This window comes from Plecotus auritus, assembly GCF_963455305.1.
Source record: "Plecotus auritus genome assembly, chromosome: 7".
Classification (NCBI taxonomy): domain Eukaryota; kingdom Metazoa; phylum Chordata; class Mammalia; order Chiroptera; family Vespertilionidae; genus Plecotus; species Plecotus auritus.
This window is the reverse complement of record NC_137774.1, coordinates 61,016,552-61,042,405: the sequence shown is the minus strand read 5'-3', so window position 1 is coordinate 61,042,405 and position 25,854 is coordinate 61,016,552. Positions and strand designations below refer to the sequence as shown.

Genomic DNA, 25,854 nt, shown 5'->3' with positions numbered 1-25,854 from the left:
GGGTGTAGGCTGGGCTGAAACCCCCCACTACCCGCCCCCCACCCCCAGTGCACAAATTTCGTGCACCAGGCCTCTAGTTGTAAATAATGCTGCTATGAACATAGGGGTGGGTGCATATATGCTTTCTGATTGGTACTTTGGAATTTTTAGTACATATTCCCAAAAGTGGGATTGCTGGGTCAACAGAAGTTCCATTTTTATTTTATTATTTTTAAAAGGAAAGTCCATACTGTTTTTCACAGTGGCTGTACCAATCTACATTCCAACCAAAAGTGAACTAGTGTTCCCTTTTCTCCACATCCTTGCTAGCACTTGTTTTTTGTTGGTTTTTTTATGATAGCCATTCTGACAGGTGTGAGGTGATATCTCATTGTGGTTTTAATTTGCATTTCTCTGATGATTAGTGACTTCAAGCATTTTTTCATATGTCTCTTGACCATTTGTATGTCCACTTTGGAGAAATGTCTATTCATTTCCATTTGTTTGAATCTTCCTGTGCTTCAATAACCTATTTTTTTTTTTCCAATTGAAGGTCTTTTACCTCCTTGGTTAAGTTTATACCTAGCTATCCTTTTTTTTTGAAAATTTTTTTGGTTGCAATGGTAAATGGGATTTTTTTTTTTTTTAGTTTCTCTTTCTGAGAGTTCATTATTGGTGTATAAAAATGTCATCAATTTCTGGATGTTAATTTTGTATCCTGCTACATTACCAAATTCATTTATTAAGTCCAATAGTTTCCTGGTGGAGTCCTTAGAGTTTTCTATGTACAATATCATGTCATATGCAAATAATGACAGTTTTACTTCCTCCTTTTCAATTTGGATGCCTTTTATCTTTTCTTCTTATCTGATTGCTGTGGCTAGGACTTCCAGCACTATGTCAAACAAAAGTGGTGAAAGTGGGCATTCCTGTCTTGTTCCTGTTCTTAGGGGAAATGGTTTTAGTTTTTGGCTATTGAGTATGATGTTGGCTGTAGGTTTGACATATAAGGCTTTTATTGTGTTAAGGAATGATTCATCTATTCCCACTTTTCTGAGAGTTTTTATCAAGAAAGGGTGATGAATATTGTTGAATGCTTTTTTGGAACCTATTGATACGATCATGTGATGTTTATCTTTCAATTTTATGTGATATATCACATTTATTAATTTGCAAATATTGTACCAGCCTTCATCCCTGGAACAAATCCCACTTGATCATGGTGTATGATCTTTTTAGTATATTGCTGGATCCGATTTGCTAATATTTTGTTGAGGATTTTAGCATCTATGTTCATCAGGGATATTGGTCTGTAATTTTCTTTCTTGTAGTGTCTTTATCTGGTTTTGGAATTAGGATAATATTGGCTTTGTAAAAAGAGCTTTGAAATATTCCTGACTCTTGAATTTTTTGGAATAGTTTGAGGAAAATAGGTGTTATTTTATCTTTGAATGTTTGGTAAATTTCTCCTATAAATCTATCTGGTCCAGGAATTTTTTTTTTTTTTTTTTTTTTTTTTTTTTTTTTTTTTTTTTTTTTGCTAGGAGTTATAAAGCCACTGTTTCAATTTCTTCAGTTGTTATCAGCCTACTCAGGTTTCCAGATTCTTATTGATTGAGTTTTGGGAGGTTGTGTATTTCTAGGAATTTGTCGATTTTGCTCAGGTTGTCCAATTTGTTGGCATAAAGTTGTTCATAGTATTTGCTTACAATCCTTTGTATTTCTGTGGTGTCTGTTGTTATATCACCACTTTTATTTCTGATTTTATTTATTTGGGTCCTCTCTCTTTGTTTCTTGATGAACCTGGCTAGGGGTTCAACAATCTAATTTATCTTTTCAAAGTACCAGCTCTTGAATTCATTGATCTTTTGTACTGTTTTTCTATATCATTTATTTACACTCTGATCTTTATTATTTCCTTCCTTCTACTTCCTCTGGGCTTTTATTGCTGTTCTCTTTCTAATTCACTTTAGTTGTAGAGTTTGATAGTTTATTTGTGCTTTTCCTTGTTTCTTGAGGTAGGCCTGTAATGCTATCAACTTTCCTCTTAGGTCTGCTTTCACAGTGTCCCATAGGTTTTGCCTGGTTGTGTATTCATTTTCATTTGTTTCCAAGAAGTTTTTAATTTCTTGCTTGATCTCATTGGTAACACATTCATTGTTTTAAAACGATTCTATTTAGCCTCCATTAATTTGAGTATTTTGAGGTTTTTTTTTATTGTAGTTGATTTCTAACTTCACATTATTGTGATCCCAGATGATGCTTGGTATTATGTCAATCTTCTTGAATTTGTATAGACTTGTTTTGTTCTCTAATGTGTGATCTATCTTTGAGAATGTTCCAAGTGCACTTGAGACGAATGTATATTTTGTTGCTTTGGGGTGAAATGTTCTGTAAATATCAGTTAGATTCATCAGATCTAGTGTGTCACTTAAGGCCTATTTCGTGTTGATTTCTTTTTGGTCTGGAAAATCTATCCAGTGGTGTCAGTGGGGGTGTTGAAGTTCCCTACTATAACTGTATTGCTGTTAATATCTCCCTTAAAGTTCATCAAGAGTTGTTTTTTTTTTAAATAAACTTGGATGTTCCTATATTGGGTGAATATATGTTTATAAGTGTTATATTTTCTTGTTGAATCATTCCCTTTAGTAATATGTATTGGCCTTCTTTGTCTCTTGCTGTGGCCTTTGTTTTGAAGTCTATTTTGTCTGATATGAGTATTGCTACCCCAGCTTTTTTTTTTTTTCCTTTCCATTTGTATGGAATACATTTTCCATCTCTTCACTCTCAATCTGTGTGTATCTTTTGTTCTGAGGTGGGTCTCTTGTAGAGAGCATATATAGGCATCATGCTTTCTTATTCAGTTAGTCACCCTATGGCTTTTGACTAGAGCATTTAATCCCTTTACGTTTAAGGTTATCATTGATAGGTATATTTTTATTGCCATTGTTATTTTCTTTATGCCAAAGATTCTCTCTCCTTTACTTCACCTTCTTAAAGCAGTCTCTTTAACCTTTCTTGTATTGCTGGTTTGGTCATAATGTACTCCTTTTACTTTTTGTTTTGTTTGGAAAGCTTTTTATTTCACCATCTATTTTTAAATGATAGCCTTGCTGGAAATAGTGGTCTTGGATTTAGGCCCTTGATTTTCATTACTTTGATTACTTCATGCCACTCCCTCCTGGTCCGAAGTGTTTCTATTGAGAAGTCAGCTAACATTCTAAAGGGAGCTTCTTTGTAGGTAACTCTCTCTCTCTCGCTGCCTTTAAGATTCTTTCTTTGTCTTTAACGTTTCCTATTTTGATTATGATATATCTAGGCTTGTGTCTCTTTGGGTTCATCTTAATTGTGATTCTCTGTGCCTCCTGAACTTGTATGACATTTTCCTTCATCAGGTTGGGGAAGTTTTCTGTCATTATTATTTAAACAGGTTCTCTGATCCTTGCTCACCTTCTTCCCCTTCTGCCATTCCTATAATGTGGATGTTGTTATGTTTCATGTTGTCCCAGAGCTCCCATAAGCTATCTTCCTGCTTTTTTAAAAAATATATATATTTTATTGATTTTTTTTTTTTTTACAGAGAGGAAGGGGGAGGGATAGAGAGTTAGAAACATCAATGAGAGAGAAACATTGATCAGCTGCCTCCTGCACACCTCCTACTGGGGATGTGCCCACAACCAAGGTACATGCCCTTGACCAGAATCGAACCTGGGACCCTTCAGTCCACAGGTCAATGCTCTATCCACCAAGCCAAACAGGTTAGAGCTATTCTTTTTTCTATTTGCTGCTCTAATTAGGTATTTATTTCTACCTTGTCTTCCAAATCTCTGATTCAATTCTCTTTTTCATCCAGTCTACTTCTAATGCCAACCAGTGTGTTCTTGATGTCAGATATACTGTCTATATAATATATGTATATATATACTGTATAATTCTTCATTTCTGTCTGGTTCTTGTTCATGGCAACTATTTCCTTTTTTATGCTGTTGTAATTTGCACTAATTTCATTAAGCATGCTTATTTCTTTGAACTCTATGTCTGATAGTTTGCTTGCCTCCATTTAATTAATTAATTTTTTTTTAGATTCCTTCTTTTCATTCATTTGGGTGTTATTTCTTTGTCTTCCCATTTTAGCTGTCTCTCTGTATTTGCTTCTATATATTAGATAGAACTGCTATGCCTCCCAGTCTTTGTGGGATGGCATTATGTAGAAAGTGTCTTGAGGCATGCAGTGGTGTAGACTCTTTGTTCACCTGAGCCAAATGCTCTAGCAATTCCCCTTGTGTGCATTATTTGGGCTCTACTGTTGTAATTGGGACTTGATTGTTGATGTCTCATTTGTGGGAGAGAGCGCCCCTTCAACTTATCATAGTGATGTTCAACACCAATGTCATTGTGCCAGCTGTTATACAGGTGTCACATTCTCTCCCTCACTCCAGTCCTGCCAGCCGCCATGTTCAGATCTTCCATTTTCATTTTGATGGTGGTTTCTTTTGCTGTGCAGGAGCTTGTTAGCTTGATATAATCCCATTTATTTATTTTTCCTTGTTTCCCTTGCCCTAGGAGATATATCAACACAAATATTGCTATGAGCAATGCTTGAGATTTCATTGCCTAAGTTTTTTTTCTAGAATTTTTATGATTTTGTACCTTCCATTTATCTTTTTTCCACTTTGAATTTATTCTTTTGTGTGCTGTAAATTGGCTGTCCAGTTGCATTTTTTTTGCATGTACCTGCCCAATTTTCCCAACACCATTTATTGAAGAGACGGAATCTACAGCATTGTATGCTCTTGCCTTCTTTGTCAAATACCAAGTGACCATAAACACATGGGTTTACTTCTGGCTCTTTGTTCTGTTCCATTGATCTATGTGCCTGTTTTTATGCCTATAACCAGGCTGTTTTGATTACAATGGCCTTACAGTATAATTTGATATTAGGTATTATGATACCTTCAACTTTGTCCTTCTTTCTCAAGATTGCTGAGACTATACAAGGTCCTTTTGTTTTTATATAAGTTTTTGGAATATTTGTGCTACATCTGTGAAATATGCAATTGGTATTTTAATAGAAATTGCATTGAATCTAAAGATTGCTTTGGGTAGTATGGACATTTTAATTATGTTAATTCTTCTTCAGCCTGACTGTATGTGAGAATTGGCCCCTACCACAGTGTACAGGCTGCTGTTTGAGGGCTGATACAACAATACATATTTCATCCCATCATGGTCTGGTGCCAGCTGAGGTCTTTTTTGGGTATGTCACTTGAGGATCTAATTGGATTGTACTCTGATGTGGTCTAAATCTTGCCACTGGATGTGTTGGTTCTGGAGTCTCTTTGGAGGGACTCTTGTGCAGGTCAATGTGAAGCACTGTGTGGCCAGCCTTGGGCTACCTGTTAGGAGCTACAGTATAATCCACAGTTTGTGGCTGCCTCTGCTGAGCTTGGGTTCATGTGGGTAGGTCAAGTTGCATAGTGAGGCTGGTTTCCTCCAATATTAATCCTGGGGCATGCCAACAAAAGGCAGAAAGAACCCTGGCATCCACATCTGCCTTCTGGCTGCCTGTTAGGCACAGTGAGTCACCAGGTATGGATGAATAGTATTCACCAGGTTAATACAGTTTAAAGTTGGTTCCAGTACTGGGTCTGAGGCCACTAAATGATAGTTTCAGGATAGACAAGGCCAGCTACCACCTGCCTGGGGCTTGCAGATTTTTTTTTTTTTTTTTTAGCATTAAGAAAAACAGCAAATTTTATGGACAAAATCATCAGTCATTTAGGAAAAAGGACAAAGAAACAGACCAAGTGATGATCAGTTTAGTTAAGAAGCCCCAGTGCTGTTATATAGGACTTTCTGTTAATTTTTAAATCCAAGTATTTTACCTCAGATTTAATTCTCCTCAAAGGAGCTATGAGAGGAAAAGGGGATTGGTAAAATACAGTATACTTTCTTTAAAAAGGACTTGGGAAGAAAAAAATCTACTTAGAAAGTGGAGGGAGAGGCACACATTGTATGGAACCGAGAGTAGAGGCCTAGTTTATTCCTAGTCTTCAGGCAGATCCGGAAAATAAGACAGACTAGGTAAACACAGTACCAGGTACATACTACAGGCACCTGTTCCTTAATTGCATGGCCCATTCTATCCGACCACCCACCAACTGAGATGCAGTGCTATGCCATAATCAGATGCTTAAGGTGTATTTTTTATCTAACCAGAACGTTCTTTAAAATGTAACAAATGCAAAAATTCCTCATTTTTAACTGCCTTGCTTTGTCCTCTGTGATACCAACTGAACTTTAAAGTTTTATATTGTACAATGTGGTGATTTAGTGTTACTTTTAAAAGAAAAAAACCCACAAAGCTAGTGATTGTCCACAGATGAAACATGGGATGAGGTTCATAATGAATCAGTCATGGAGTGTGTTAGTCACTTGTAAACTCTTGATAGTTAAGACGGGGAACTGTGTATCAGTCACATCCGAGCACAGCAGGAGAGGAAGAAATACCTATGCGTCATTTCAATTCTGACAAGGCGCAAGGTCTGCGAAATTCTTGTCCACGTTCATGGAGCCATTTATTGGATACCCATTTGTTTCCAACTAGCACTGGACACGCTGCATGCCGTGTGCTATAATCTCCTTCTCCACTGGCAAATAGGTTATACCAGAAAACAGCAGTTCCCTTTTTGGGCCAAACACTTGCTCCGACTTCGGGAAAAACAGCGGCTCCTCCCGCTGACACATCACTCATATAAAACAGCCATGTTGCAATTCTATTTCCTGTCCCCAGTTGTTTGAAAGCATCTGGCTCATCTTTCCGTGCAAAATCAAAATGGGGTTCATACTGTCCTCCCACTCCATAATTTGCTACCTGTAATTCCTCTGCTGTGGAAACATCTAGTCCTGTTAGATCTTGTATTCTCATATTAATTCGAGACACCACAGGGTTTTCATAGCCAGAGAGCCAGGCACTTTTGCTAATTCTGTAATGTACCGTCTCCAAGTCTCCTGTAATTGGATTTGAAATGGTGGCTCGCCTCAGCCTTGGTTTTGCTATATCTTTGACAATTTCAATTTCTGCATCAGAAATAATATCATGGAAGCGAATAATACTAGGCTTGTCCCACTCATCCTCCTGTTTGGCTGGAGCCAGAATAAATTTAGGATTCCGGTTTCCATCATGGTAGTGGCAAAAGAGTTTTTTTCTGTCTCCGAGGAGTCATTTTGATACCCTCCCCAAGGCACAGCATTTCGTACTTCTGTCTCTCTGGCAGGTAATCCATAGCAACTCCTTTTTTCTTCAGTGAGGTTTTCTGATCAGATTGGTCATCTGAAGCAGATTTATTGGCATCTTTTTCTTTAGCCATTATATACTCAAAATATTTTAAGTTACCATTAGCTCTCTGATGTTCAGGATCTAGTTCAAGAAACTTCTTTGTAAGCAAAAGTGCCTTATTGAGATCTCCCTGCTGGTACACGGCGTAGCTCAAATAGTCTAGGATTGAGACCTTGTCAGTGGTAGAAGCCTCGCCTTCATCCAGCTGCCTGAGTGCCTGTTCCATCCACAGTTCTGTATGGTAATAATCTGCTTCTGTATAGGCCACTTTGCCCAACTCAAAATAGTCCTCAACTGTTAGAAAAGATTTGTGTTTTACTCCTGGAAGATTACCCTTTGAGATGGTATCTGTATCTAAATTGTAGGTCTCCTGAAGACGCAACAGAGCTTTGGTGGCCCCAACCTGATCTTCATCATTAGGGAAGTACTGTCTCTGAATGGTTAGGTTAGAGATGAAGCCATCTGACATATCCTTAAGGACTAGATTCTCCAACTCACTCCACTCAGTATTCAAATGCTTCATTAACTTGAATGCATTTACAGGGTGCCCGACAAATCCTTCTGGATCTTTTGTCGCTGTGCTGGTTAGCCAATCTAACTTCTCTGCCCATTTTTTTTTATTTGTTTTAATTTATCTTCTTCTGCCTTAATATAGTCTTTCAGGGAAGTCACCAGATCTTTCTCTGTATGAATCAAATCAGTCATCTGACCAATTGAAATAAAAAAGCCTGGATGGGCCAAAGACTGGGGAAGTAGAATCCCTACAATTAAAATATACTGGATCATCTTGGAAGTCATAATTTTAAAGGTTCACACACCTGGGAAGTGGGGCCGGAGCGGTTCTTCAGTGCCCTGTTGCCTGCACCCGGGCGGGCTACCTACTCTGTCCCTCTGCCCGCTGGCGATGCGACTGGGCTTGCAGATATTTTGACTGTGTGGCGTTTCAGGCAGTCATCAGTGAATTCCAGCAGAGTTAATCAGTCTAAAACAGATTAAGATTTGACTGTGTGGTGGGAGGGTTCTGCACAGTAATGGTGGCACCATATGGGGTGTGTTCGGAAAAATGACCCTTGCCTTATAGCCACACAATTCATTCTTACCTTGTGCCTCTCTGACACCACTGAGTCAGCCTGGACCTCTTTGAGAGCCTTCCAAGAATGACTGCACCATGGGTCCAGGATGGTTGCAGCTAGTTGATTCCTCCACAGGGTACAAGCTTGGCTGGATGTAGCCACAGGCAGTTGGGAGGGTGGGGCTAGTATATCTCCTCAGAATGATGCTGTGGGGAAGCGGGAGGTGCTGGTCAGGTATGTGGGGAAAATAGCTCTTGCCTCAAAGCCACACAATTTAGTCTCTCCATGTGCATCTCTGACATGCCATGAGTCCGCCCCAAACCTCTTGAGAGTCTTCCAAGAAAGAATGCACCATGGGCACTGGCTGGACACAGCTGGTTGATTTCTCCATAGGGCATAAGCTTGGAAGAGTTGGGCCACAAGAAGTCAAGAGGGCGGGGATAGTGTATCTCCCCAGGCTGATGCCTATGAAGGGGAGTGCCTGACCCAGGAAAAATAACATCTGTGGGTAGTGTGGGAGAGGGACTCAGCACAGAGACATTGGTGGCCATTCCTCCAGCTCTCTTCCCAAAACCACACAACACCGTATTCCCCTGTATGATTCCAGTTCACTCTGAGCCACCATCCCTACACCAGAGCCCAGGATGAGTGGCCACAAATGAGATTTTGTGTGCTGGCCTTTTTAGAGAGCTCCTGGGTTTCCAGAAGTCTTCCATCTCACCCCAGTGGACAGAATCCCTATTGCTTTTCATAGCCAGATATTATGTGGGTTACTCTTCCCAGCACTGGTACTCCAGGCTGGGGAGTTTATCATGAGGATGCCCAGGATTCTTAGGTGAAGAGCTCTGCAGCTGATATACCCCTCTGAATTTTCAACTGCCACATGTATGTGCAGGGCCAGCCCTTTCATGTATCCACCCTTCTGAGTTTCAATGTGGTTTCTTCTGTAAATCCTTGGTTATAAGACTTCCGTCCAGCTAGTCTTCAGCTAATTATTCAGGTTTATTGCTCTATACTTTAGTCATAATTCAGATTTTTTCTCAGAGAAGGTGAGTGGAACTTCCACCTACACCATTGCCATCTTGGATCTCCCCCAGGATTTCTTCCTTTTTTAGGCTGAATAACATTCTATTTATCACATTTTCTATCTCCGTATTTGTTTACAGGCCCTTAGATTGTTTCCATATCTTCATTATTGTGAGTAATAATACAAGAGTGCAGATATCATTTAGACATACTGATGTCATTTCCTTTGGGTATATAACCAGAAGAGATTACTAAGTTATATAGTAGTTCTATTTTTAGTGTTTTGAGGAAGCTCCATACTGTTTTCCATAGTGGCTGCACCAATTATATTCTCACCAACAGTGTACAAGAGTTACCTTTTCTGCACATCCTCACCAATACTTGTCATCTCTTCTTTTTGATAATAGCTATCCTAACAGGTGTGAGGTGATATCTACATGGTGTTTTGATATGTATTTTCCCGATGATTAGTTGTTTTAATCATCTTTTAATGTGCCTGTTAGTCATTTGTATGTCTTCTTTAGAAAAATGTCTATTGAGGCCTTTTGCTCATTTTTAATCAGGTCATTTTTTTGTTGTTATTGGTTTGGTTTTTGCTACTGAGTTGCATGAATTTCTTATATATTTTGGATATTAACCTCTTATCAGATAGATGGTTTGCAAATATTTTTTCCATTCTGTAGGTTGCCTTTTCATTTCTCTGTACTTTCTACCAGTATCAGTGTGACTTATTTTGTAATTCCTTGGTTATCATACTTCAGCTAGTCTTCAGTTGATTGTTCAGGTTGATTGTTCTATATTTTACTTGTAATTCCAATTTTTTTCCTGGGAGGAGATGAGTTTAACTTTTACCTACTCTCCTGCCATCTTGGATCTCCATTCCTATTTTTTCCTTATAAGAACACCAGTCATATTGTTTTAGGCTCAGGTTGAAGCCCTGACCCCTCTGAACCAGTGAAGGAGATAAACCCATTTCCAGGACTGTACTCTCAGGGGTCTCCTAACAGTAACAGCCCTGCTGACTTCTGAACTGCCGTCAGGGTCATTCTTTTCTTTTCTTGAAGGTTAGTAGATGTTTTTGCATAAAAAACTGGAAATGTTGAAATTTAAGATAGGAATATAGCATTGCTACATTATTATGATCTCTGAACGCATAATAATCTGGCCACTCAGTGTACTTCTCTTGAGTACCTCATTTATTTGATATCAAAGATACTATAAATCGGCACCTGATCAGTTTTCCCCTTTGCACTGGGCAGGTTGTTCAATTGCCCTGCCCTGTGGTATCTTAGAAGTCAGCCTTCCTTTATTTCATCCTGTCAGACAAGTGGGTCCTCCTTAGGTCACATACCCATAAGTTTTTTGCAAGTGGTTGTCCAACTAACTCTTGATGGATGTTCTGCCCGGAACACACTTTCTCATTTTTTTTGCAACATGGATAGGTTGAGAATTTTCCAGATCATGAAGTTCCCATTCCTTTTTGCTTAACAATTGTTTTTTCAATGTATCTTTCTCCTCTCTTATTTTATTATAAGTATCAAGGAAACACCAGGCCATGCCTTTAACACTTTGCTTAGAAATATCCTCAACATCCAAGTTTACAATTTCTATTTTTCAAAAACACTAGAACACAATTTGTCCAAATTCTTTAACATTTTCTAATCACTTCATATAAGGGTCAGTTTTTCCTCATTTCCAATACCATGTTCCTTATTTCCATCTGAGACTTTATCAAAAGTACTTTTAGTACTCATGATGATATATGTATATTTCTGACAGTAGAAGCTTCTCTATAGCTGTCTTCTTTTTGAGCTCTCACAAGAACACCTTTAACATCTATATTTCTATCAACAGTATTTTCAAGGCAATCAAGGCTTTTTGCAATATGCACGTCAAAACCCTTCCAGCCTCTACCTATTACCCAGTTCCAAAGTCATTTCCACATTTTTAGTTATTATTTATAGCAGCACCCACTCCCTGGTACCAAAATCTATTAGTTTTCTAGGGCTACCATAACAAAGTACCACAAATGCCAGAAATTTATTTTCTCATAGTTCTAGAAACTAGAAATCTGAAACCAAGGTGTCAGCAGGGTTGGTTTCTTCTGAGGCCTCTCTCCTTAGCTAATAAATGGCTTTCTTCTCCTTATGGCTCCACACAGTCTTCCCTCTATGTAAGCATATGTATGTTCTAATTTCCTCCTCTTATAAAAACATCAGTCATATTTGGTCAGTCAATTTTAACTTAATTACTTATTTAATGATCCTGAAAGGGCGGGGAGACTCCATGTTCCTTTTGTTCTATGTCCTCCACCTCGTGGAGTCAGGTTCCTGCCCTAGAACCTCTTCAAGAGCCCAACCCACACTTTTGGATTAGCCAATAGAAATGCAAGGGGAAGGTAAGCCGCACCCTGCCCCATGTGCAACCTGATCCCGACCAATCAGCAGAGACCGCACTACCTCACCCCTCCTACCTCTCCCAGGCCCCCTATAAATCAACGCGTTTGGGGGCTGACGCTCTCTCTCTCTCCACCTCGCCGCTGCGCCGGTGTGTGTGTGTGTGTGTGTGTGTGTGTGTGTGTGTGTGTGTGTGTGTGTGTGTGTGTGTGGGACTGAGCTCGAGCTAGCTCGATTAAAAGGCTCTTTGCTTTTGCATCGGACTCGGCTCCCTCGTGGTCTTTGGGAATCACGAAATCTGGGCATAACAATCCTATATCCAGATACAGCCATATTCTAAAGTACTGGGGGGGGGGGGGGAGGTCAGAAATTCAACATATGAGTTTTGTAGAGACACAATCAAGGCCATAACTCTTTTCCTGCTCTTTCTGTTGTTGCTAAAAACTGGACATTAGGATAAATGTAATAACTCTGGTACTTGAACTCCCTTCCCTAACTTATTTTTGTTATTGTTTCACTAATGTTTGCTGATCATTTGGTTAGTGACACATGTGTACTAATTCTGTAGATTCTTTATTCTATATAATTTGCAGCCACTCATTCCTCAGATAGACTTTAAAAATAATTATTGTTTTTATTTTTGATATTGGCTTCTAGGGGTCAGCTCTGGGTAAGTATAATTTAGTAACCAGCTAAAATATATCTTTAGATGCTTACAGCCCATAAGTCTTCCCTCATTGCTTAAGGGGAATTATATGTAAAGGCAGAACTTACAATTTTAGGCAGTTTCCAAGTCAGTATCTTACTTTTACAGGCCTCAACTAGAGATGAATTACTGAAGCTTTCCCCTTCCTAGGTAATTTCTATCCATGCACACTACCATTATGAGTTTTCTGGATCCCTGGGAATGCCAGAACTTTTCATAGTTCACTGTGGTTAGCTAGCTCTCCAGGCAGGCCTTCAAAATTATGTTTTGGCCAAGCTTTTGTTTGATCCAGCTGAAATCACAGCATTAGCCAACTGTGGCGATGTTATCAGATTACCATTGTTTTGAATAATGTCCTGGGAATGGCTTTCCCCCAAAAGGCCTGAGCCCTGGTTCAAATGCAATAGCAACAATGCCCCAGGATAAAGAATTTTATGGAGCTGCTATTTCAGTCAAAGTATTGACAGTGCTCTAGGGATGGGCATTTAATGGAGTTCTAAAAAGATAATTTCTTTTCATTAACTGAGTGGCGACTGATTTTCATGGCTACCATACCACTGATCTGGGAAGGGGGAATAATTTAGGAATAGTCCTAAATTAAAATGTCACAGACATAATTTTTTTAGGAACCTTTTTTTTTTTTTTTAAATCGGAGAGGAAGGGAGAGAGATATAAACATAAATGAATTGATTGGCTGTCTCCTGCATGACCCTCACCAGGGATTGAGTCTGCAACCCACGCATGTGCCCCAACCAGGAATCAAACCGTGACCTCCTGGTTCATAGGTCAATGCCCAATCACTGAGTCACACCGGTCAGGCTTCATTATTTTTTTTTAGGGAGAGTGGGAGAGAGAGGGGAAGACAGAAACATCAATGTGAGAGAAACATACCAATTGGTTGCCTCCTGCACAAGCCCTGACCAGGGTCCAGGCCAGGGAGGAGCCTGCAACCAAGGTACGTGCCCTTGATCAAAAGCGAACCTGGGATCCTTTGGTTTGCAGGCTGATGCTCTATCCACTGAACCAAACTGACTAGGGCTAGACATTTTTATAGATGTTCAGTAGTTTTTGTTGTCTAGACACTTTTTAGTTTTTTTTTCATGTGCTTTCTATTAATTTCAGTGTTCTACTAGTAAATTGTGTGATATTCAAAAATTGTTTTCCCACTGCAGGGCAAGATGGCTGCATAGGTAAATATGGTACTTGCCTCTTCCCACAGCCACATCAAAATAACAACTAAACTACAGAACAATCATCATTCAGAATCACCTGAAATATGGCTGAATGGAAATCCCACAACTAGGGAATTAAAGAAGAAGCCACATAGAGACTGGTGGGAGGAGTAGAGATGCAGAATGGGCTGGTCCCATACCCATGTGTGGTGGGTAAAACTTGGGAGGGATATCTCAGCTGTGGAGGTCCCCTTTGAAGAGCAAGGGGTCTCAACCTCATACCAGGCCCAGCACTCCAGAGTTCCAGTGCTATGAAGAGAAGTCCCCTTAACTTCTGGCTATAAAGACCAGCAGAGATTGCGGCTGAGGAAGGCTGAGACTCCTGAAGTTTCACACAGATTCTCATAAAGAGCTCATGCTCAGACTTACTTGGACTTTTGATCTCTGGTGCTAAGACAGCAGCTTGAAAGGCACCAGACTCCTATGGGGAGGAATTAATTGTCTGGCATCAGTGCAAAAGCTGTGGGGGGCAGCTTTCTCCCATACAGAAGTGCTGGCAGAGGCCAGTGTTCCTTTGGCTAGCCTTCCCCCCACCAATCCAACAGGGGGATGTCATATCTGAGACTCCAGCAACCTGGCTCAGACTGTTGCCCCACCCTAGTAATTCCCCGAGGCCCTGCCCCACCCAACTTTCAGGCCCACACAAGCTGTTTCCAGTGGCTTTTCCATAAAGGTGGCCTGTCTTGGCCCATGCTCCACATTTTCCTAAAAAGTATCTCAAACAAGCAGCACCTGGCCTCAGCAGGTCAAGTGCTTCTCACTAAGTGGCCCCAGGTCCAGCACTAGGGTCAGCCTGCCTTGGTTCACAGCTTAGCCTCTTCTGGGCATCTCCAAGTCCATCACAAGTAGCAGCCATCTGCAGATTGTATTGTAGTGCACAATGGGAGGCCCCAGAGCCAGTTCCCCCAGTGGAGAGTTTCAGAACACATCAAAGCACAACCACCCAACTACTTACACAAGCAACACTCTCAGAGGCAAAAGAGCCCTGCTAAAGTAAGTTCTGCTCTGTGGACTGCTTATTCTCCACAGTGTTCAAAGGCTGGTGAACAGTCAAATTTTCTCAACCAGATCATCCAATAAAGAGTGTGTGGAGTGCTTCACAAACAGGGATCATTCATCTCAGGCTCCTCCTTTGCTTTCCACTGTCATCTTCTCTAGAGAGAAGATTCAGGTTGGTGGTAGTGAAGTCTTTCTTCATTAGATATAGTAGTGATCCACCCCACCAACCCCAAAGATTTGAGGAGCAATGCAACTTCCCCACTCCCTTCATGAGAGGATGGGCCAGCCCACCCTGCCCCCTTAATGAGAGGGGCACCTGGCTGCCATGCCATGTTGAGGATCAGTGTGCCCAACATAGCTGGATGCCTTGAGGAACACTGTGCCTGGCCTGCCCCGCCACCTTGACACATGACCCATCCAGATACACAAACACGCTGCACAGTCTAGGCACACACAACCCAGGGACCCTGGATAACTGCCCCACTGCCTGGATGTGGGGCACCAGGCCTTCCACAGTGACCTAATGCTGCTATTCACATGGACCTGGCATCGTGACTCATTGAGCCTGACCCAGTGCCCCTGGACAACCAACCCCACTACCTTTTGAAGGGCCCCATAGTCATGACCTAATACCCCCAGACACAGGACCTGCCTCAGACCCAGTGTGCCTGACCTTGGATGCAAAGACCTTCCACAGTGACCTAGGACACCTAACCTGGTGCCATGGACTATCAGACCACTAAAATGGAGAAACAAAGAAACAACCCCCAAATGAAAGGAAGATATCATCAGAGAAGGAAATAAATGAAATGAAAGCAAGCAATTTGTCAAATTAAGAATTCAAAATAATGGTTATAAGGGTGTTCAAACAACTTAGTGAGAACTATAAGCAACTTAATCCTATATAATAAAAGGGTAATATGCAAATTTACCCTAATGGCAGAATGATCCATCGCTATGACATGCATTGACCACTAGGGTGCAGATGCTTAACAAAGAAGCTGCCCCCTGGTGGTCAGTGTGCTCCCACAGGTGGAAATCCATTCAGCCACAAACCAGGCTGGTGGCTGCAAGCTCAGCAGCGGTGGCAGGAGTTGGACATCCCCCGAGGGCTCCTAGGCTTCCAGAGGGATGTCTGACTGCCAGCTTAGGCCAAATCCTCCAGGGAGCAGGCCTAAGCTGGCAGCTGGACATCCCCCGAGGGCTCCTGGACTGTGAGAGGGTACAGGCTGGGCTGAGGGACCCCCCCCCCCCACCAAGTGCACAAATTTTCATGCACTGGGCCTCTAGTGAGTATTATAAGAAACTGAATGAGAAGTACACCAACAGGTTCTGAAAAAACAAGTTGAAAACATGAATAAAAATAAATGAAGAATGGCATAGCTGAAATAAAGAATACCCTGGAAGTAATGAACAGAAGACTAGAAGAAACTGAGGGCTGAACCAGTGAATTAGAAGGCAAAGTAGGGGAATTCCAAAGTGATAGCAGAATAAGTGGAAGCTCACTGACACTCTTCCAGGACCAAACTGGAATTACAACTAAAATATAGAAAAACCATCCTAAATAACCAAATGAAGACTAGCAGGAGAGAACCCTGATAACCAAGGATGGGAGGTGGAGACCACATAGAGATTGATAGGAAGTGTGGAGGCACAAAAGGGCTGGCCAGGCTCCCACAGACAGCAGCCGAAGTCCTGGAGGGATATCTCAGATGTGGGGGGTTCCCAATGAGAGCTCTTGGGTATAAACCTCAATCTGGGACCCACAGTCCAGAGAACCAAAACTGAGAAATATGCCCACATAATATCTGGCTGTGAAAAGCATCAGGGTTGCTGTCTGCCATGGGTAGATGGCTGGAAATGCAGGTACCCTCTTAAAGAGCCAACACACAAAATTTCATGTGCAGCCACTTACATTGGGCTCTGGCAGAGGGAAGGCAGAGTGAACTAGAGTTGTGTGAGGAGAATAGAGGTATAGGCTCTGGGGTTAGAGCTTGGAAGGCAGGCACCCTGGTTTCCTGTGCTGAGTCATTCCTTCATACTGCAGAGAGCATCTTTCCCCAGCAAACCTTTACCATATAGTCAGCTTTAGCCTGAGGGGAAGCAATTGCCCCATCCTATTAGAAAACCTCTCACTCCTCCCTGTGTAGTTTACACCTTTCTGTGGCTGATAGCCTGAGGCTAATAAAGACTATATAAAAACCAGACTGCAGGCAGACATGTATCTCTGGAGGCTTTGAGTCTTTGCCTAATCTTCTTCTGGGCGCAGGGCAATGAAAAGCAGACCTTAGAGCATACCATGGTCCTTTTCAAAGGTACCCAGACAAAGCAGAGGGAGCCACAAGCTGTGGATTGCTGATAGTTCCAAACAGGGTACTCAGGGCCAGTCACAAAGAGCATGTGACATTGTCCTGCACTAGAGACTCCCAGGCACAAACCTAAACAGGCAGTCAAAATGGGGAGACAAAAAACCAAGCCCCGAAGGGAAAGAACAGGAGAATTCTCCAGAAGAAGAGCTAAATGAAATGGAGATAAGAAATTTATCAGAGTTCAAAATAAGGATTACAAAGTTGCTGAACAGTATGGGAAAATATATAACTATGAAAAAAGACCAGTCAGAAATGAAGAATGACATAGCACTAATAAAGAATACATTGGAAGAAATACACAAAAGATTAAGGGAAGCCAAGGATCAGATCAGTGAATTAGAAGCTAGGATAGAAAAAAATAACTCAAAAAGAAAAAAACAATTAAAAAACAGGACAGTTTAAGGGAGCTGTGGGACAATATAGGAATACCAGCAGGTGAAGAAAGTAAGCAAGGGATAGAGAACCTGTTTGAAGAAATAATGGCAGAAAAGTTTCCTAACCTGGTGAAGGAAAAAGTCACACAAGTTCAGGAGCCTCAAATAATCTGAAGCAAGAAGAACCCAAATAGGCACACACCTAGACACATCATAATTAAAATGCCAAAAATTAAAGACAAAGAGAGAATCTTAAAGGCAGCAAGAGAAAAGCAATTTGTTACCTATAAAGGAGCTCCCATAAGGCTGACACCTGATTTCTCATCAGAAACTCCACAGGGCAGAAGAGAATGGCATGAAGTATTCAAGGTAATGAAAAGCAAGGATCTGAAACCAAGATTCCTATATCCAACAAGAATAACATTCAAAATAGATGGTGAAATAAAAAGCTTCCCAGACAAAGAAAAAAAAAAAGGCTAAAGGAGTTTATCACTACCAAACCAGCACTGCAAGAAATGCTAAAGGGACTGCTGTAATGAGAAGAAGAAATAGAGGTAAACATAGGCATATATAATTAAAATGGCAATAAATAAGTACCTATAAACAATTTAAGTACCTTAAATGTAAATGGATTAAATGCTTTCATCAAAAGACATAGAGTAGCTGATTGGATACAAAAACATGACCCAAATATATGCTATCTAAAAGAGACACACCTTAAAACAGAAGACTCACACAGGATGAGAGTGAAGGGATGGGAAAAAACTTTCCAGGCAAATGAAAATGAAAAAGCTGGGGTAAGAAACCCACCTCAGAAAAAAAGACGCACACAGACTGAGGGTGAAGGGATGGAAAAAGGTTTTCCAGGCAAATGGAACTGAAAAAAAAGCTGGGGTAGCAATACTTATTTCTGACAAATTAGATCTCAAAGTGAAGGACATAACAAGAGATAAGGAAGGCCATTTCATAATACTAAAGGGAGCAATCCAACAAGAAGAAATAACTCTGGTAAGCATATATGCACCCAATACAGGAGCACCCAAATACATAAAAAAACTCCTGGAGGATATCAAGGGAGAGATTGACAGCAATACAATCATAGTAGGAGACTTTAATACCCCACTATCACCATAAGACAAATCCTCTAAACAAAAAATCAGCAAAGAAACATCAATCCTAAATGACTCACTAGACCAGATGGAATTAATTGATATCTTCAGAACATTTCACCCCAAAGCCACAGAATATACATTCTTCTCAAGTGCACATGGGTCATTTTCAAAGATAGACCATATGTTGGGACATAGGCAAAGTCTCTTCAAATTCAAGAAGATAGAAATCATATCAAGCATCTTCTCAGACCACAGTGGCATAAAACTGGAAATCAACTACAATAAAAAAAACTCAAAGAAATCAAACACATGGAGACTTAACAGCATGCTATTAAACCATGACTGGGTTACCAGAGAGATCAAAGAAGAAATAAAAAACATCATGACAACAAATGACAATGAAAACACAACAATCCAAAATCTATGGGACACAGCGAAAGCAGTCTTGAGAGGGAAGTTCATAGCTCTACAAGCCTACTGCAAAAAACAAGAAACAGGGGTAATAAATTACCTAACCCAACAACTCAAAGAGTTAGAAAAAGAGCAACAAGAAAAGCCCAGTGTAAGCAGAAGGAAGGAAATAATAAAGATCAGAGCACAGATAAATGACATAGAGACCAAAGAAACAATACAAAAGATCAACAAAACCAAGAGCTGGTTCTTTGAAAGGATAAACAAGATTGATGAACCTCTAGCCAGGCTCACCAAGAAGCAAAGAGAGAGGACCCAAATAAACAAGATCAGAAATGAAAGAGGTGAAATAACAACAGATCCCTCCGAAATACAAAGGATTGTTAAAAAATACTACGAACAACTCTATTCCAACAAACTGGACAACCTGGAGGAAATGGACATATTCCTAGAAAAATATAACCTTCCAAAACTCAATCAGGAAGAATCTAAACAGCTCAACATGCCAGTAACTATGGAAGAAATTGAAGCAGTCATCAAAGAGCTTCCGGCAAACAAAAGCCCGGGGCCAGACGGCTTCACAGGAGAGTTCTACCAAACATTCAAGGAAGAACTAAAACCCATCCTCCTGAGACTATTCCAAAAAATTCAAGAGGAAGGAACACTTCCAAGCTCCTTCTATGAAGCCAGCATCACCCTAATACCAAAACCAGATAAAGACAACACAATGAAGGAGAATTACAGGCCAATATCCCTCATGAATGTAGATGCCAAAATCCTCAATAAAATTCTAGCAAATAGGATCCAGCAGTACATCAGAAAGATCATACACCATGACCAGGTAGGGTTTATCCCAGGAATGCAAGGATGGTTCAATATCCGCAAATCAATAAATGTGATACATCACATAAACAAATTGAGAGATAAAAATCACATAGTCATATCAATTGATGCAGAAAAAGCATTTGACAAAATCCAACACCCTTTCTTGATAAAAACTCTCAACAAGGTGGGAATAGAAGGATCATACCTCAACATAATAAAAGCTATATATGATAAACCCACAGCTAACATCATACTCAATGGGCAAAAACTAAAACCATTTCCCCTAAGAACAGGAACAAGACAGGGATGCCCACTCTCACCACTCCTGTTTGACATAGTACTGGAAGTATTAGCCACTGCAATTAGACAAGAAAAAGAAATAAAAGGCATCCAAATTGGAAAAGAAGAAGTAAAGCTGTCCTTATTTGCAGATGACATGATATTGTACATAAAAAACCCGAAAGACTCCATCAAAAAACTAACTGAGTTAATAAATGAATTCGGCAATGTAGCAGGATACAAAATTAACACCAAGAAATCTATGGCATTTCTATACACCAACAATGAACTTACAGAAAGAGAGACTAAAAAAGCAATCCCATTTTCCATCGCACCAAAAAAATTAAGATACTTAGGAATAAACCTAACCAAGGAGGTAAAAGACCTATATGTGGAAAACTACAGGACACTGAAAAAAGAGATAGAGGAAGATGTAAACAGATGGAAGAACATACCATGTTCATGGATTGGTAGAATCAACATCATTAAAATGTCCATACTACCCAAAGCAATCTATAGATTCAATGCACTCCCCATTAAAATACCAATGGCGTATTTCACAGACCTAGAAAGAACTCTCCAAAAATTCATCTGGAATAAAAAAAGACCCCGAATAGCCACAGCAATCCTGAGGAAGAAGAATAAAGTAGGAGGGATCTCAATACCAGATTTCAAGCTGTATTACAAAGCTGCTGTCATCAAAACAGCCTGGTACTGGCACAAGAACAGACATACAGATCAATGGAACAGAATAGAGAATCCAGATATCGACCCAAACCAATATGCGCATTTAATATTTGACAAAGGAGGCATGAGCATACAATGGAGTCAAGACAGTCTCTTCAATAAATGGTGTTGGGAAAATTGGACAGATACATGCAAAAAAATGAAACTAGATCACCAACTTACACCATACACAAAAATAAACTCAAAATGGGTACAGGACTTAAATATAAGACGGGAAACCATAAAAATACTAGAGGAATCCACAGGCAGCAAAATCTCAGACATATGCCAAAAGAACTTTTTCAGTGATACTGCCCCTAGGGCAATGGAAGCCAAACAGAAAATAAACAAATGGGACTACATCAAAATAAAAAGCTTTTTCACAGCAAAAGAAACCATCAACAAAACAACAAGAAACCCCACTGTATGGGAGAACATATTTGCAAATGGTATCACTGATAAAGGTTTAATTTCCAACATCTACAGGCAGCTTATACAACTTAATAAAAGGAAGATAAAGGATCCAATAAAAAAATGGGCAACGGACCTAAATAGAATCTTTTCGAAAGAAGACAGAAGGAAGGCCAAGAGACACATGAAAACATGCTCAAAGTCACTAATTATCCGAGAGATGCAAATCAAAACAACAATGCGATACCATCTCACACCTGTCAGAATGGCTATCATCAACAAATCAACAAACGACAAGTGTTGGCGAGGATGTGGAGAAAAAGGAACCCTTGTGCACTGCTGGTGGGAATGCAGACTGGTGCAGCCACTGTGGAGAACAGTATGGAGTTTCCTCAAAAAACTGAAAATGGAACTCCCATTTGACCCAGTAATCCCACTCCTAGGAATATATCCTAAGAAACCAGAAACACCAATCAGAAAGGATATATGCACCCCTATGTTCATAGCAGCACAATTTACAATAGCTAAGATTTGGAAACAGCCTAGGTGCCCGTCAGCAGATGACTGGATCAGAAAACTATGGTACATCTACACAATGGAATACTATGCTGCCGTAAAAAAGAAGGAATTACTACCATTTGTAGGCACTTGGATGGAATTAGAGAACATTATGCTAAGTGAAATAAGCCAGTCAATGAAAGAAAAATACCACATGATCCCACTCATTTGGGGATAATGAAAAACATTATAAACTGATGAACAAAAAGATAGTTACAGAGGCAGTAAAGCATCAAACAGACTGTCAAATTACAGTGGTAAGGTTAGGGAGAGGTGGGGGAAATAAGAGATCAACTGAAGGACTTGTATGCATGCATATAAGAGTAACCAACGGATGCAAAACATTGTGGGGTGAGGGCATGTATGGGAGTGGGGTGGGGGTGGGGGGCAATGGTAAGATATGTACACATATAATACCTTAATAAAAATTTGAAAAAAAAAAAAGCTGGGGTAGCTATACTCATATCAGACAAAATACACTTCAAAATGAAGGCTATAACAAGAGACAAAAAAGGTCACTACATAATACTAAAAGGATCTATCCAACAAGAGGATATAATCATGGTAAACAGATATGCATCCTAAATGTATATATAAAAACTTCTGGAACAGATCGGAAAAAAGATGGCAGCTGGCAGGACAGAGGTGAGGGAGAGGAAGTGAGTGAGTGAGGGGATTAAAGGAGAGTGTGTGGATGTGTGTGGTGTGTGAGTGAGTGAGTAAGGGACAGTTAAATCTCACAGGAGCAGCAGGGGCTGGCAGACCAGGCTCTCTTGGACAAGGAGAGACTACTACCTCTGTGGGTACTCCCTGGGCTGCAGGACTCGGGCACAGAGCCCATGCCATCTTGAAGGGGACAGAGGCCTTTTCTAGGAACTCATCAGCACCACCACCCAGACAGGACTTTGACACTGCCCATGACCCAGCAGCCACTCCAGCCAAAATCCTGCTACCCCAGCTGCAGACCCATGGACTCTGGGACCTCCACTTCCAAAGGTGCACCGTTCCTGCAGCAGTAAGTGCATCTTCCCCTGCCCCAGCAGCAGAACTCATGACACCACATTCGTGCGTTTTTAGCCGTGCAGACATCCAGGGGACACCACTCCGTAGGCAGCGCCTGGAAGCCACTGGGAGCCCCTGCTGGTTGTGATTCTGTACAGACAAGGGCACGCTGCCCCTCAGTAGAAATTCTGAATTCACTCATCCTGGATACCTGCCTGCAGACACCTCAGTTGTGTAACTTCAGCGCCAGGGCCCCTCAAAGTGCGTCAGAGCTCTGTGCCAGCAAACTCACTGCCACAGACGTGCACATTTCCAAAGGGCAGGCACTCTAAGCCCATATATCCACAGGGTCCTCTGGGAAGCTGCTTTGAGCCCCTGCTGGGTGTGATTCTGTACAGACAAGGATGAGCTGCCCTGCAGTAGAAATTCTGAATTCCCTCCTCCTGAATAACTGCCCACATACACCCCAGCTGCTTAACTTCAGTGCCAGGGCCCCTCAAAGTGCATCAGAGCTCTGCGCCGGCAAATGCACTGCCAGTCCACGTGCGCATTTCCAACAGACAGGCACCCTGAGCCCATCTATCCACAGGGTGCTTGTAGGAGCTGCTGTGAGTCCTTGCTGGGTGTGATCTTGGACAAACAGGGATGCACTCCCCTTGGAAGTAGAAATTCTGAATTCACTCATCCTGGATACCTGCCTATAGACGCCTCAATTATGCGGCTTCAGTGCCAGGGCCCTTCACAATACTTCAGTGCCGCTCGCTGGCAAAAACACCATGGGTGCTCCTGTGATCCTCCACTGGGAGTGTGTATATATCCACCACAGGTGCAGCAGCAAAAGCTGAGTCTGCCCACCCACAACTACAGAACTCTGGACACTACAGTAATGCTTTTCCAGAACGCAGGTCTCCTGAGACCCATCACCCCAATAGACAGTTCCTGGGTGCCACTGTGAATTCCCAATGGGCATAGGCGATTTCAATCAAGGGTGCAAGACAGCAAAAATTAAGACACCCCCCTCCACGGCTGCTGACTTCTAGACACCGCAGTTGTACCTTTCCAGCTCACAGGCCTACCTCAAGAGAAACCAAATAGCTCAAGTAGGGAGCTACACTAGATTACCAAGCACAGGAGAACTGAGAGATCACACCAGTAGCACCATCCCCAAAAGGACCTGAGTATCAAACCAATCGGACCTACAATTAAAACGTTACAGCAAAACATGGGAAGACAAAAAAACAAAAACAAAAACAAAAAACAAACAAACAAACAAAACCACAACAATCCCAAAAGGAAAGAAAAAGAAGAATCACCAGAAAGGGAGTTAAATAAAATTGAGGCTAGCAGCATATCAGAGAAAGAATTCAGAGTAATGGTTATAAGGATGTTTAACGGCTGGATGACAAATACACACAACTCAATAAGAACTATAAAGAGCTAAATGAGAATGTCACCAACATGAAAAGAAACCAAGAGGAGATGAAGAATGACATAGATGCAATAAAGAACACAATGGAAGGCTTAGACAGTAGACTAGAAGAGGCTGAGGACCACATCAGTGAATTAGAAGACAAGAAAAGAAAAAACACACAAACACAGCAGCAACTGGAAAGGAGACTTAAAAAGCAAGAGGCGAGCCTAAGGGAGCTTTGGGACAACACCAAACAAAACTGCATTCACATATTAGAGGTACCAGAAGGAGAGGAAGAGAAGCAAGGAATAGAAAACCTGTTTGAAGAAATAATGACAGAAAACTTCCCAGATATTGGCAAGAAAAAAACTATGCAAGTCTAAGAAGTACATAGAATCCCAAACAAGTTGAACCCCAAAAGACCGACACCAAGACATATCATAATTATATTGGCGAACACCAATGACAAAGTAAGAATCTTAAAGGCTGCCAGAGAGAGACAGAAAGTTACCTACAAGGGATCTCCTATTAGAATATCAACTGATTTCTCAGCAGAAACACACCAGGCCAAAAGGGAATGGAATGAAATATACAAAGTGATGCAAAGCAAGGGACTGAATCCAAGAATACTATACCAAGCAAGGTTATCAATGAAAATTGAAGGTGGAATCAGGAGCTTCACAGACAAAAAAGGACTAAGGGAGTTTATTACCACCAAACCAGCAATGCAAGAAATGCTAAAGGGTCTGCTGTAAAAAGAAGAAATAGGAAGTGAAGAAGGAACACAGGGGTAAAGAATAAAAATGGCAACAAACAAGTACCTATCAATAATAACTTTAAATTTAAATGGATTAAATGCCCCAATCAAAAGACATAGGTTAACTGAGGGGATAAGAAAACATGACCCATATATCTGCTGTCTCTACAGGAAACCCACCTCAGAAAAAAAGACGCACACAGACTGAGGGTGAAGGGATGGAAAAAGGTTTTTCAGGCGAATGGAAATAAAAAAAAAACTTGGGGAGGGAATATTTATATCTGACAAATTAGATCTCAAAGTGAAGGACATAAAGAGAGATAAGGAAGGCCTCTTATAATACGAAAGTGAGCAATCCAACAAGAAGATATAACTCTGGTAAACATATACGCACCCAATACAGGAGCGCCCAAATACATAAAAAGTCTCCTGGAGGATATCAAGGGAGAGATTGACAGCAATACAATCATAGTAGGAGACTTTAATACCCCACTATCACCATAAGACAAATCCTCTAAACAAAAAATCAGCAAAGAAACATCAATCCTAAATAACTCACTAGACCAGATGGAATTAATTGACATCTTCAGAACATTTCACCCCAAAGCCACAGAATATACATTCTTCTCAAGTGCACATGGGTCATTTTCAAAGATAGACCATATGTTGGGACATAGGCAAAGTCTCTTCAAATTCAAGAAGATAGAAATCATATCAAGCATCTTCTCAGACCACAGTGGCATAAAAATGGAAATCAACTACAATAAAAACAACCCAAAGAAATCAAACACATGGAGACTTAACAGCATGCTATTAAACCATGACTGGGTTACCAGAGAGATCAAAGAAGAAATAAAAAACATCATGAC

The 25,854-nt window shown here is 40.8% G+C and overlaps 2 protein-coding genes across 2 annotated transcripts in view; both read right to left on the bottom strand.

Moving 5' to 3' along the window:
• The window catches only part of LOC308252652 (phospholipid-transporting ATPase ABCA3-like), a gene marked incomplete at both ends in the record, with an annotated part of 430,835 nt that overhangs the window by 94,931 nt on the left and 310,050 nt on the right, over positions 1 to 25,854 (bottom strand). The window lies entirely within an intron of this gene.
• On the bottom strand, positions 6,497 to 8,116 carry LOC308254455 (prolyl 4-hydroxylase subunit alpha-1-like; the record flags this gene model as incomplete). The annotated part of the gene is given in 3 exon segments (XM_080680563.1): positions 6,497 to 7,186; positions 7,188 to 7,934; positions 7,937 to 8,116. Coding segments are annotated over 3 exon segments (1,617 nt in total).